This window comes from Amblyraja radiata, chromosome 13 (assembly GCF_010909765.2).
Source record: "Amblyraja radiata isolate CabotCenter1 chromosome 13, sAmbRad1.1.pri, whole genome shotgun sequence".
Lineage (NCBI taxonomy): Eukaryota > Metazoa > Chordata > Chondrichthyes > Rajiformes > Rajidae > Amblyraja > Amblyraja radiata.
The window spans coordinates 55,452,969-55,465,964 of NC_045968.1; the positions used below are offsets into that span (position 1 = coordinate 55,452,969).

The window sequence follows — 12,996 nt, forward strand, 5'->3', positions numbered from 1 at the left end:
GATATGCACGCCCAGGTATTTGAAGCTCTTGACCCTCTCCACCATCGACCCGTTGATATAAACGGGACTATGGGTCCACATCCTACCCCTTCCAAAGTCCACAATCAGTTCCTTGGTTTTGCTGGTGTTGAGGGCCAGGTTATTGTGCTGGCACCATTTGGTCAAACGGCTGATCTCACTTCTATACTCTGACTCATCTCCATCAGTGATACGTCCCACAACAGTGGTGTCGTCAGCAAACTTGATGATGGAGTTCGCACTATGACCGGCTACGCAGTCATGAGTATAGAGTGAGTACAGCAGGGGGCTGAGCACGCAGCCTTGAGGTGCTCCCATGCTGATTGTTATCGAGGCTGATACATTTCCACCAATACGGACAGACTGGTCTATAAATGAGGAAGTCGAGGATCCAATTGCAGAGGGATGCGCAGAGACCCAGTTCTGAGAGTTTGGTAACCAGCTTGGAGGGAATGATTGTGTTAAATGCCGAGCTGTAGTCAATGAATAACAGCCTGACATATGAATTTTTGTTGTCCAAGTGGTCCAGAGCGGAGTGGAGAGCCAGCGAGATCGCATCCACCGTTGATCTGTTGTGGCGGTAAGCGAACTGCAGTGGGTCCAGGTTGTTGTCGAGGTAGGAGTTGATTTGTGCCATGATCAACCTCTCAAAGCACTTCATCACCACCGACGTTAGTGCCACTGGTCGATAGTCATTGAGGCACGTCACCTTGCTCTTCTTGGGTTAATTGATGCCCTTTTAAAGCAGGTGGGAACCTCAGACCTCACAAGTGAGAGGTTGAAAATGGCTATAAAAACTCGAGAACACGTGTTTTTAGAACACGACCGGGTATGCCATCAGGTCCAGGTGCTTTCCGAGGGTTCACCCCTCTGAAGGATTTCCTGACGTCGACCTCAGTGACTCTCTAAACTTGCTTTGCAGAACCTCCTTCCTCTTCCCGACGTCGTTTGTGCCCACGTGCACAACTACTTCCGGCTGTTCACCTTCACTCTCGAGGATGTTCTGAACTCGGTTTGTGATATCTTAAACCCTGGCACCAGGGAGGCAACCTCGAGTCTCGCCTGCCGCCACAGAATCTCCTGTCCACACCTCGGACAATGGAGTCACCCACCACTATAGCTCTGCCCGACGTCAGTCTCGCCAGTCGAGTGTTATCACTAGAATTGGAGCCACCGACCTGTCCGCCGCTTGGACTGGAAGTGTCGGCTGCCCCGACAGCTCCCAAAAGGGTGTACTTGTTTTCATTTGGCTTCACCCACTGGGGTCTCCTGCACTCCACGGGTATTCACCTTTCTCCCAGACACACACCTTTGATCTTCCTGTATCCTTGGCGTGACAAATTCACTGTAGGTCCTATCCGCGAAAATCTCGTTCTCCCGGATGGCCCGCAGGCCATCCAGCTGCTTCTCGAGTTCCTCAACACGTTCATTCAGGAGCTGCACCTGGACACAATTTCTGCAGGTGTCTACAGAAGCGCCAGCTGTGTCCCTGACTTCCCACATCCTGCAGGAAACACACTGCACCAACATGCCTGCCATTTCTTCAGTGGACAAAAATCACAAATTTCAATCTAGTGTAGCCACCTTGCCTCGGCCTCCTCGCCGAAGATTCTTGAGCCAAAGACTCTCACTTTTCTCAGACTCTTAGAAATATAAAAACATAGAAAATGGGGTGCAGGAGGAGGCCAACAGGGAGATATTAAGAGGTTGAGAACACATCCTTGTGGGGCATTGGTGTTGAGAATATTGTGCAGGATGTTTTGTCATCTATCCTCACTGGTCTATGGGTCAGAAAGTCAAGGCTGTCTGGAAGGCTGGAGTTAATTTGACTAGCCTCTCAAAGCACTTCATGATGATGGATGTCCTAGCCACTGGACAGGAGCCATTAAGGACGCTACCTTGTTTTTTTTGGCACGGGTGATAATGGTCTATTTATTGCTGGTAGGTATCTCAGAATGGAGAAGCAAATGTTTATAGATGTCTGTGAATATTCCTGCCAGTTGGTCTGTGCAGGTCCTGAGGACCTGGCCTGGATTCTATCTGAGGCCATTGGTTTTGGCATGCTCACTTGCACAAAGGCCAATCTGATGTTCGTGACACTGACTATGGGTGCAGGTGCACCCAAAGCTGTCAAAACAGCTGATGTCATTCCATCGGCCTTCTGCTCAATGCAAGCAGAACATGCAGGTACAGCAGGCAGTATAGAAAGGTAATGGCATGTTGGCCTTCATTGCGAGAGGATTTGTGTTTCGGAGCAAGGAGGTCCTTCTGCAGTTGTACAGGGCCTGGTGAGACTGCACCTGGAGTATTGTGTTCAATTTTGGTATTCCAATTTGAGGAAGGACATTATTGCTATTGAGGGAGTGCAGCGTAGGTTCATAGGTTAATTGCCGGGATAGGGGAACTGACATATGATGAAAGAATGGGTTGACTAGGCTTGTATTCACTGGAATTGAGAAGCATGAGAGGGGATCTTATAGAAACATATAAAATTCTTAAAAGATTGGACAGGCTAGGTGCACCTTGTACCTTGTACCTTCCGAAGAGTCCACCAGGGACTATACTGTAAGTTGGACAATTTTATACTGGACAATTTTTACATTTATCAAGTCAATTGATCAAGCCAATTAACTTACAAACCTGTACGTCTTTGGAATGTGGGAGGAAACCGAAGATCTCGGAGAAAACCCACGCAGGTCACGGGGAGAATGTATAAACTCCGTACAGACAGCGCCCGTAGTGGGGATCGAACCTGGGTCTGCGGCGATTCATTTTGCTGTAAGGCAGCAACTCTCCCCCTGCGCCACCGTGACTGCGAAAAATGTTCCAGATGTTGGGGGAGTCCAGAATCAGGTTTACAGTTTAAGAAGATGGGGTATGCCATTTACGACTGAGATATGGAAAAAAAATTTCACCCAGAGAGTCGTGAATCTGTGAAATTCTCTACCACAGAAGGTAGTGGCTTTGCAAAATGTACCATCGGCTTTGCAAAATGTACCAGGAAAGTCAGTAGCTGTAAATGGGATGGGATATTTGCATTATTTCAAATTAAGGTGAGATTTTGCACTGAATGTGTAGAAGAGCAGGCCACATGTGCTCATGATTGATCAAATTTATCTTTATCAAAAGCTGCCCGACCCTTAATGATAAATTATTTGTCCCTACCACCATCAGTTGTGCCTGTACCTCCTGTTGTCACTTCTGACTTAACTGATTGTTGACAACCTTCCGTACAAATAATTTACTTTCCTTTTTGTGAAGCATTAGATAAGTAGCTGCGTGTTTTGAAATACTTGCTATTACCATACCTCAGAGTTGTACAGCACAGCAACCAGCCCACTGCCAGTCATCTATAGATCTCATTTGCTCTGTGGTCTTTCATACCATGGTGAAGTGCAGATATTTATTACATGTTGTGGGAGTCCAGTATCCTCTCAGGCAATGGCTCCAAGGAAAATAGATCAGCCTAAGCTCTCTTTCCCCATAACTGTGACATTCTATTGCAAAAATATATGGATGGTTCTTGGGTAAAGCAATGGATGTTTACTGTAATTAATGTGACATTGAAATCCGTGATGAGGAGTAGAACAGAAGAGATTTTGTTTCTCTGTTATGAAGGGACCTTGGGATAGACGTCATGTACCACTGCTGCTAACATATTAATCGGCTCTTTTCTTGATTGTTCTTAACTACTTAAAACATTTTTTTTTAATGTAACCAAAATTTATTTCAGGATTACAAGCGCACACTGAGGCATCCACATATGGAAAAACTATTTACTTCCATTCATGTACATTTTGTTTCAAAAACATGCATTTTTTAACGTTTTGGAATTCTAGATGGTTGTGGTATTACCTTTGCTCAAAATCTTTTGATCAATACATGGTTTGCAGTTGAATTCATTCTAAGGCTGTCCATTAGAGTTTGTCCTGGTTGTAAGATTTATATGAATAAGTTGTTCATCTTATAGTAGTATTGTAGTTAAGTCAATAATGCATTTTATTCCTTCTTATTAACTTTATTAACCAATAATATTAAATGATTTTCTCCAGGATTAACAATAATTATCGATTCACTAGCATGAGGCAATTTTGGTAGATTTTTTTACTTCCATTTTCTTAAAATCTAGGAAAAAAGTTCAATTGATGTTTATTTTGATTCTGACCCATGATAGCATTTTATTTGCACTGTCATGTCGTTGTCCGTTAATCACGGACCAAGCTTCAGCAGGAAAAACATTATTGTTATAAACCAGAATGTATTCGGCATCTATCCCCAACGCTGACCCTTGCTGACTTTTTTAAGTAACTGTTGGACTATCATGCCTAAAGCTTTCTCCTCTGCTTCTCTCTGTAACAGAATGGCTTTGAACCACACTTCTTCTTTGAGATTGACAATAACACCAATACCATTAAACGGAGGCCTGGCTCTCACAGCAAGGTGACTGCGCAGCTTGTGTGGAGTTTGTGGCTTTATAGAAATTTTAGTTTTGTTTTTCATTCTTTGCATGAAGTGGTGACTTCGTTCACCAGACCAAACTTTACAAACTGTTTAAAAAAATAAAAAAAAGATGAACAGAACATAATTAAGTTAAAGGAAGATGATACTGTCTGCCAAATGTTCTTTTTGATGAACTTGGAGAGAAATGCAAATAAGGAAAGGATGAAATGATTACACAACTTCCAACATTTAGAAAAATACCAATCCAAATAGTGTAGTGAATTTATACAAAATGTGAAGATTTTAATTGGTTAGCTTGTTCAGTGGGCTGGTGAAAAACCCGACTCAATTTGCATGTGAAAACTGACATGAGATAAAACTATCTTTTATTTCTACATTACCCAATGTAGTTGATTTGTAAATTTAAATAATTTCACTAGTTATCACACTAATGCATAAGCAGAAATTATAAATCGTTGAATTTTGAAAATATTTCCTGAAGTTCTAAATTTTTTAAGATTCTCTATCTTGGTGACCAATAAAATGTCTGGTTCTGGATCAGAAGTTTAATGTGTCCACACATGTGATGTTAGACATTATGTTCATATTCTTTAATATAGAATTTGTAATCCTTTTCTTTGAACAGATTTCTTGCTAATTATAGATTATTTTCCTTTAATTATCATTTTTGTTTTATAAGGAAATGTGTTATGTCATTACTGCGAAATGCAGAATTACATTCGGCAGTGTGTGTTGTATTGGGTGCAAACTGAAATGTAGAAGTAGAAATAGTGTTAGACATTTATTTTATCAGGGATTAATCCTGTCACCATCCCCTTACCTGACAATTACATTTGTTAGTATTAGCAAGATAAACTTTATTTCAAAATATTGAATAGTACATCAGATCTTTCTTTGCAATATGTATCCTGACTTAATTGCCTCTTAACTTATCTTTACATTGTTGTTAAACAATTATTCCATCCCAAGTACTAAAAGTACTAAAAGCTATCCTCTCATCTGTCTCTTGTTTTCTTTCTCTCTCTCACTCTCACTCTCTCTCATTCCCTCACTCTGTTGCTAACATAGAAAAACTCTTCATGCTGAGACCTCAACGGTACGTGAAGCTCCTCTTTAAACAGATCATAAATGTAATGATGACATTCCTTAGACCAGGGGGTAGGTATTAATCTGTAGAAAATATCTGCAGTTTTATTATGCAGAGAAAAGGTTTTGTTGCCTTGTCAAATCCACATGGATACAAGACCCAATCTCAACTGAAGTGAAATATTTGAATTACTTAACTGGTACGAAGGGGCATAGCTACCATCTCGGTGTCCTGTGTAAGTTGTGCACAAACAAATGCGTCAAAATAATGAAAAAGGCCAATTGTTGCCACTACCACTAAAAATAAACTTGTTATATTTGGGGTTTTTTCACAGGGAGAATTCAAAGATAGCCATTATTCTCTGAAATGAATTTAGGCAGAATTATTCACCCCAAAAACTGATCTTCAATTGATTTAGATGTAGAACTCAATATCTTGTTCTGCTGTGGATTTGGGGATTTGGTGTGCAAAGAAATATATCCATGCAGCTTTCTTATTTATTTTATCGAAGAGTCAAAGTATGATATTGTAAAGTGTCTGTTTTGTTTAGTTACAAGAGACCTCCTGATAATCTCTGAGTTACCAGCAATTGTTTTTATATGCATGCTTAAAGAACTTGGGTGCTAATGTTTAAAGGTTTTCAGTATACTACAACAGTCTTAATGATTTCAAAATATTCTTAAAGCTATATTAGTAATTTTAAAATGAGCAAACATTCATTGAAGTTTGGAAGAGGATAAATTCTGATGTTCAAAACTCAACTTTGATAGTGATTTAGGTTATTTCTGCCGCCTGTACCATCTGTTCCAAAAGTTAATTATTTTTTCTCAGGTATGCTGTCAGTAGTAGAAAAGTTGTCATAATAAATTCCCCGCAACACAAGTATAGAGACTCATCAAGTTTAGTGCTTCATAATTTTGTCTTGATAATTGATTCTGGTGGGAAAAGGGAAAGTATGAAGTGAAGGTTAAGGATCTAGGATGGGAAGTGTTCCCGAGACTTTGCCCACTTTCCTGAATTGACAATTTCATAAAGATATTGACATTAATAACATTGTGAAACCAGGACAATGATAATGTTGCTTCAGGATTGCCACTAAGTTTAAATTATATTCCTGATAATAACACCTAGGTGAGGATCAAAACTTCACAACTATGGTTGATAGAAGAAAGAAAATAATGTGAGCAACGCAAAAAAAGTGATTTCTGTTTTAATCGGGTTTCAGAAATCTATATGGCAGAGTGAATTATGGTGACATCGAGTGCTGCTGGAAGGTCATCAACTTGGTGAAAGACGCTCTTTGGTCTGCTCAAGCTTTGTTGACCTCCCAGCGGAGAAAGATGTCCGTCAGTGAATGTTGCCGACTAGCCCGCTGCAGACTGCAGGTGTACATGCTGAAGAACGCACTGATGATTGGTGCAGCCAATGTCAAGGCTCGATGGGGGAGGACCACAGTCTAGGGTCCTCCTACTGCTGGACATGGGGGGCAGGGTTTGGTGGAGACACCCCTCAAAAATAAGGGAAGGGATTCCACGCCAGTGGGCCACATGAGGGGCAAGGGTGTGGGATAAATTTGTGTAAACAGTATTGAATGTATGTATAGCCTCCGAGAATGTTGGGTGGAGTCTTGTAAGGATCATGTATTGGATATATTTATTTCTCGAATAAAGTATATTTTGAAATTTTAAAGAAAACCTATGAATGAAGAGCAGACACAGCTCCAACTGCTCAAGTAAACCTAAACACTGCTGACCTTGAGAAACAATTCAAAAGCTTCACAAAACCATTTAAAAATTACGGTAACTTTTTAAAAAAAAACTTCTGATTTCAGAAATTGTTAAATACATCGGAAAAAGTAAAAACATTTAAAACATTTAAAAATACATTATATGCTTTAAAAAAAATAATATATATATTAATAGCATTCTCACAGCTGGTTTCCTCTTTTAAAGTTATTGAACGTTCTGTGCTATAATCAGGCAGAAATTGGTTAGCAGATTGATGGGTAGATACTGTCACTGCATGCGTCACTCGTGAGCTTCATGTTGCCATTGTTCACGTGAACCACCGGCATCTTTGCTGCAATATTCCTTGATGCTTTATCCATGATGAAATTGAGCTGCTCGAATGTGTCCAGTGTAGTTACCCAGATAACCAATAAGCTCATGTATTCAGTTTGAATTATCTGGTGAACCATTTTTGTCGATGCTGTTTGTAATATACTTGTAAGTCGCCATGAGTGTGAATACTTTGCCACGTGACTTTTGTCTTAAATTATATTCATATATTCACGATATTTATTCAATTTAAACATATACATAGAAGGGTTGTTGTTTAAGTGAATAAATGATGCAAACTAATGCTTGTGTGCCTTAAATCTAGGAAACAGCTGTCCAATATATTTCTTCATTTGGCATTGAAGATTTATATATATTAATTAGCATGTTGATTGTATTTCTGTTCTGCTTATGCAGAAAAGCTCAAATCAATACCTCCATAGTGGTACTTGATTTTGTATAAATTATAAAACTGCAGAACTTCAATCTGCTCTTCTGTCTAATGGGCCTGTCCCACTTAGGCGACTGCAGGAGACTATGCAGCCGCCACATGTTCGCGGGTGGTTGCCGGGGAGTCGCCTTCATGGTCGTGAGGAATTCCCGCATTCTGAGAACTAGTCACGGCCTCATTATGGTCGCCGTGAATTTTTCAACATGTTGAAAAATTAGCGGTGACTAGAATGAAGCCGCCATGGAGAGTATCGAAAATTCTCGAGCCGTAGGTGGGTCGCCAAGAAGTCCTAATGGGTTGCCAGGAGGTCAAAGGTTCTCGTAGATTGTGGCCAATGCTGACCGGTGAATTTCATTGGCTCATTGGGGAAAAAAAGGTAAGCAGTAGTTTTCAGAACCAAGGATAACCAACCGGTAATGTTATATGTCCGCCGAGCTTCACAGCCGTGCATCTCTGGCTTCTTAAAAGTTGTCTCCACTCCTTCTCCCCCCTCTTTTAAAGGACTTACTGTACACTGTGCTTTAGCCATCTTTTTGCAGCGCCAACCTTCCTGTTCATTGCAGTGTGTGTCTGTTTCACCTTGGCTTTGCACCGTGTTGAGCTTTTTAGGCAGCGCTTGCCCTGTTCCCTGCCTGCATAACTGGCTGGTGAAGGAAGCGATGTGTGTGTGTGTTCGTTCGTGTGTGTTCCACTCTGACAGTCGCCATTCCAGTTGCCGGTTTTTCAGGCGACTGCCAGAAACTTGACAGTTGCCGGCAGTCCGCTGAAAAATCACCTAAGTGGGACAGGCCCATAAGACCTTTGAAATTGAAATTTGTTGTGTGAACATTGTTTCTCAAAGAGCCATAGAAACATACAGCACAGAAATGCCGTTTATATTATCTTTAGAAATTACCAGATGATGGAAACCACAATTAATTATTCCTTTTGAGATATTTCCAAATCATAGCCTAGTTTTAGAAATTGTAAATACTTTTAAGACTATTCCATTCATCATTGCTACCAATCACATTTTGTCTTAACTTAGCTTTATGTCAGTTAGTCTTGCTGATCTTTTCTCATCAAATCAGCATCAGACATATAAGAATCCTTGCTTTTCCTGAAGTTTTCATTCCTTTTTAGGTATCTTAATGGATAGTGTATAAAACTTGCTTTTCAAATATAGTGCAGCTGTGTTGAATTACTTATTATCATAAACCAAGTTGGTGCATCAAATCCATTCAAGAAAATCTTGAAGTTATTTGAACCTGCTGGGATAAATGCGATTCTATTTGTCTTAATACCCTCCTACATAATATGTGCACTATTTTTGCCACAAGGTTTAAACGTTGTTGGTATTTGCATTTTCAGGTGTCGTCTTTTTTTTTAAATTGTGGGTAGGGTCAGACTTGCCTTTGGAGGTTGCTACATTTGAGGTTTTAATTTTAGTTGCTTTATATTTCTGTTTTCCAAGATCAGCTGTATTGTAATTTCTTAAGAAATTTGTTGACCTTTCATAGCTCGACTGAGATCAAGGTCCTTCCTTGCATACTGACACGGCGATCCTTATCTGTAAGATACTTTAAGTGAAGCCTAATCTGTCCGCAATCACCACTCTGTTTCCCAACTGAAATAAGTGGATCGTAAAGCTTCAGCCAATCCTATCCCCTTCCTTGCTTTTGACTGGTACAAATGGATTACTACTACCTACAAGGGACATTTTGTTTAAAAAGATGAAGTGCAATGATATAAATACATTTTACTATGTGGTGGAGTTTCAGCAATTTACTGATAACAATTGAATTATGTTACGCTTTCAGTTAGTTCGGATTTATAGAATTAACATTGATTGAGAGGGACGTAAATTATGTTGATGAATTCTGTTCAAGCCCTCAGCAGGCTAATTGGCCTATATTACCAAACCTTTGCTGACTGTAACATGCAAAGCACAAAGGCATTGGGGTTTTTTTAACTTTAATTAACTATTATATTTAACCAAATATTATTGATTGAACTAATCTCAGTTCCGTTTGCACTTATTCGCTGCTTTGCTTTGAAAGAATATCAAAATGTTGACCATGTTTGATGGTGAAGAGGAAGCAAGGTGTATTGCAGAGAGGCTAATTGTCCATGCTCTGCTATTTTGAAGTACAGAAATGAGATTCACATTTTTATTTGTCGTCTCTCGTTATTTGTCACATTTTAAACCTTGACTTTTTCCTCATAGAATGAAGACAAAACACCTGTGTCACCGAGTGCCTCTACTGCCCAGTCACCTATACCAATGGGTAAGAGAAAACCTACAGCAGAATACATTGCAGCTCTCCTGTCTATATGCACAATAAAAAAGTGTATTTTGTGTTTTCTTCCTTTGATCTCAAGTGAAATGTTTACTTGTTTTTAATCCATATTGATTGAAAATAAGCATCTGAGTAAAGGATAAAGATTCAGTTACCATATATTCAGTATTATCTATCCACCAGATTAACAAGAAGGCAAGGCAAATCTTTTAAAATGTGCATTAGGTCCGATAATGACAACTTGTTCGTAAATGGAACCCCCTTCAATAATCTATTAACAAATCTATGATTTTTGGAGGTATCATAACATGTGGCTTCACATTTCTTGATAGATTGGTGGTGGGCTCAAGCCTGCAAAAATAATCAGATTTTTGGGGTCAAAACGTCTGGGTGATACTGACCTCATTCTGCATTTAATTCACTTGTGGCATTTGGATCTATATTGGTATAATTCAATTTGTCTCAATATCATTTGGACTTAAAGGGAAATTGTATCAATCTGGTACATGGCAAGTGCCATTCCTTCTGTGTCAGTGCTGTTAGGTTCAAACTATCACCCTTCCTTTCCTCAATTGGGTAGCCTACCGATACTTCTGATTTACCAGTGGAAAAAAGCTACTTGGTGAAGAGGTCTTTGAACTTATGAAACACAATTATAGCAGGAGTCCACAATCCCAGGGCAACATAAAAGTCATATACTTCTGTGCCTACAGCGCCCTCCATAATGTTTTGGACAAAGACCCATCATTTATTTATTAGTCTCTGTATTCCACAATTTGACATTTGTAATAGAAAAAAATGCATGTGGCTAAAGTGCACATTGGCAGATTTTATTAAAGTGTATTTTTACACATTTTGGTTTCACCATGTAGAAATTACAGCTGTGTTTATACATAATGCCCCCATTTCAGGGCACCATAATGTTTGGCACACGTGGCTTCACAGATGTTTGTAATTGTTCAGGTGTGTTTAAATGCCTCCTTAATGCAGGTATAAGAGAGCTCTCAGCACCTAGTCTTTCTTCCAGTCTTTCCATCACCTTAGGAAACCTTCATTGCTGCTTATCAACCAAAGTTGTGCCAATGAAAGTCAAAGACGTCATTTTAAGACTGAGAAACAAGAATAAAAGTGTTAGAGATATCAGCCAAAACTTAGGCTTACCAAAATCAACTGTTTGGAACATCATTAAGAAGAAAGAGAGCACTGGTGAGCTTACTAAGTCTGGGTCTGGCAGGTCAAGTAAGATCTCCACAGCTGATGACAGAAGAATTCTCACTATAATAAAGAAAAATCCCCAAACACCTGTCTAATAGATCAGAAACGATCTTCAGGTGAGGATTTGTCAATGACCACTGTCTGCAGAAGACTTCATGAACAGAAATACAGAGGCTACACTGCAAGATGTAAACCACTGATTAACTGCAAAAATAGGATGGCCAGGTTACATTTTGCCAAGAAGTACTTAAAAGAGTAATCACAGTTCTGGAAAAAGGTCTTGTTAACAGATGAGACGAAGATTAACATATCAGAGTGATGGCAAGAGCAAAGTATGGAGGAGAGAAGGAACTGCCCAAGATTCAAAGCATACCACCTCATCTGTGAAACACGGTGATGGGGATGTTATGGCCTGGGCATGTATGGCTGCTGAAGGTATTGGTTCACTTATCTTCATTGATGATACAACTACTGATGGTAGTAGCATAATGAATTCTGAAGTGTATAGACACATCCTATCTGCTCAAGTTCAAACAAATGCCTCAAAACTCATTGGCCGGCGGTTCATTCTACAGCAAAACAATGATCCCAAATATACTGCTGAAGCAACAAATGAGTTTTTCAAAGCTAAAAAATGGTAAATTCTTGAGTGGCCAAGTCAATCACCTAATCTGAACCCAATTGAGCATGCCTTTTATATGCTGAAGAGAAAACTGAAGGGGACTAGCCCCCAAAACAAGCATAAGCTAAAGATGGCACCAATACAGACCTGGCAGAGCATCACCAGAGAAGACACCCAGCAACGGTGATGTCCATGAATCCATGAAGCAGTCATTGCATACAAAGGATATGCAACACAATAATTTCCATGACATTGCTGTGTCCCAAACATTATGGTGCCCTGAAATGGGGGGACTATGTATAACCACTGCTGTAATTTCTACATGGTGAAACCAAAATGTAGAAAAATGGCCTTTATTAAAATCTGACAATGTGCATTTAAACCACATGTTATTTTCTTTCTATTATAAATCTCAAATTATGGAGTACAGAGACAAATAAATAAATGATGGGTCATTATCCCAAACATTATGTAGGGAACTGTATGTGCCAATTGACTAGAAGCCGCAAAAAAATCTGGGTATATATAACCATTTTCACAAAACAATCCTTCGGTAAAAAAAATCAGTACTGAAAACTGCTAGAAATGCACAGCAGGTTTGGGAAAATTAACATGTTGTATGCAGTAAGTAAAGGATTTTGGTGTGCAGTTGAAAAACAATGCCGCCCCTTTAAAAGGTAATTGCTTTTAAACCAACATAGACAGAGAAAATAGGTGCAGGAGTAGGCCATTCGGCCCTTCGAGCCTGCACCGCCATTCAATATGATCATGGCTGATCATCCAACAGTATCCTGTACCTGCCTTCT

At 39.7% G+C, this 12,996-nt stretch overlaps 1 protein-coding gene across 10 annotated transcripts in view; it reads left to right on the forward strand.

Annotated features, from left to right (window-relative positions):
- lrch3 (leucine rich repeats and calponin homology domain containing 3) overlaps positions 1-12,996 on the forward strand; it is a 124,096-nt gene that overhangs the window by 81,647 nt on the left and 29,453 nt on the right. For 5 of the 10 annotated variants that reach the window (XM_033032107.1, XM_033032106.1, XM_033032108.1 and 2 more), the window contains exons 14-15: positions 4,378-4,458; positions 10,281-10,341. In XM_033032107.1, coding sequence (XP_032887998.1) covers positions 4,378-4,458; positions 10,281-10,341 — 142 coding nt within the window. The remainder of the gene's footprint in view (positions 1-4,377; positions 4,459-10,280; positions 10,342-12,996) is intronic. The other 5 variants (XM_033032114.1, XM_033032109.1, XM_033032112.1 and 2 more) reach the window with 1 other exon arrangement.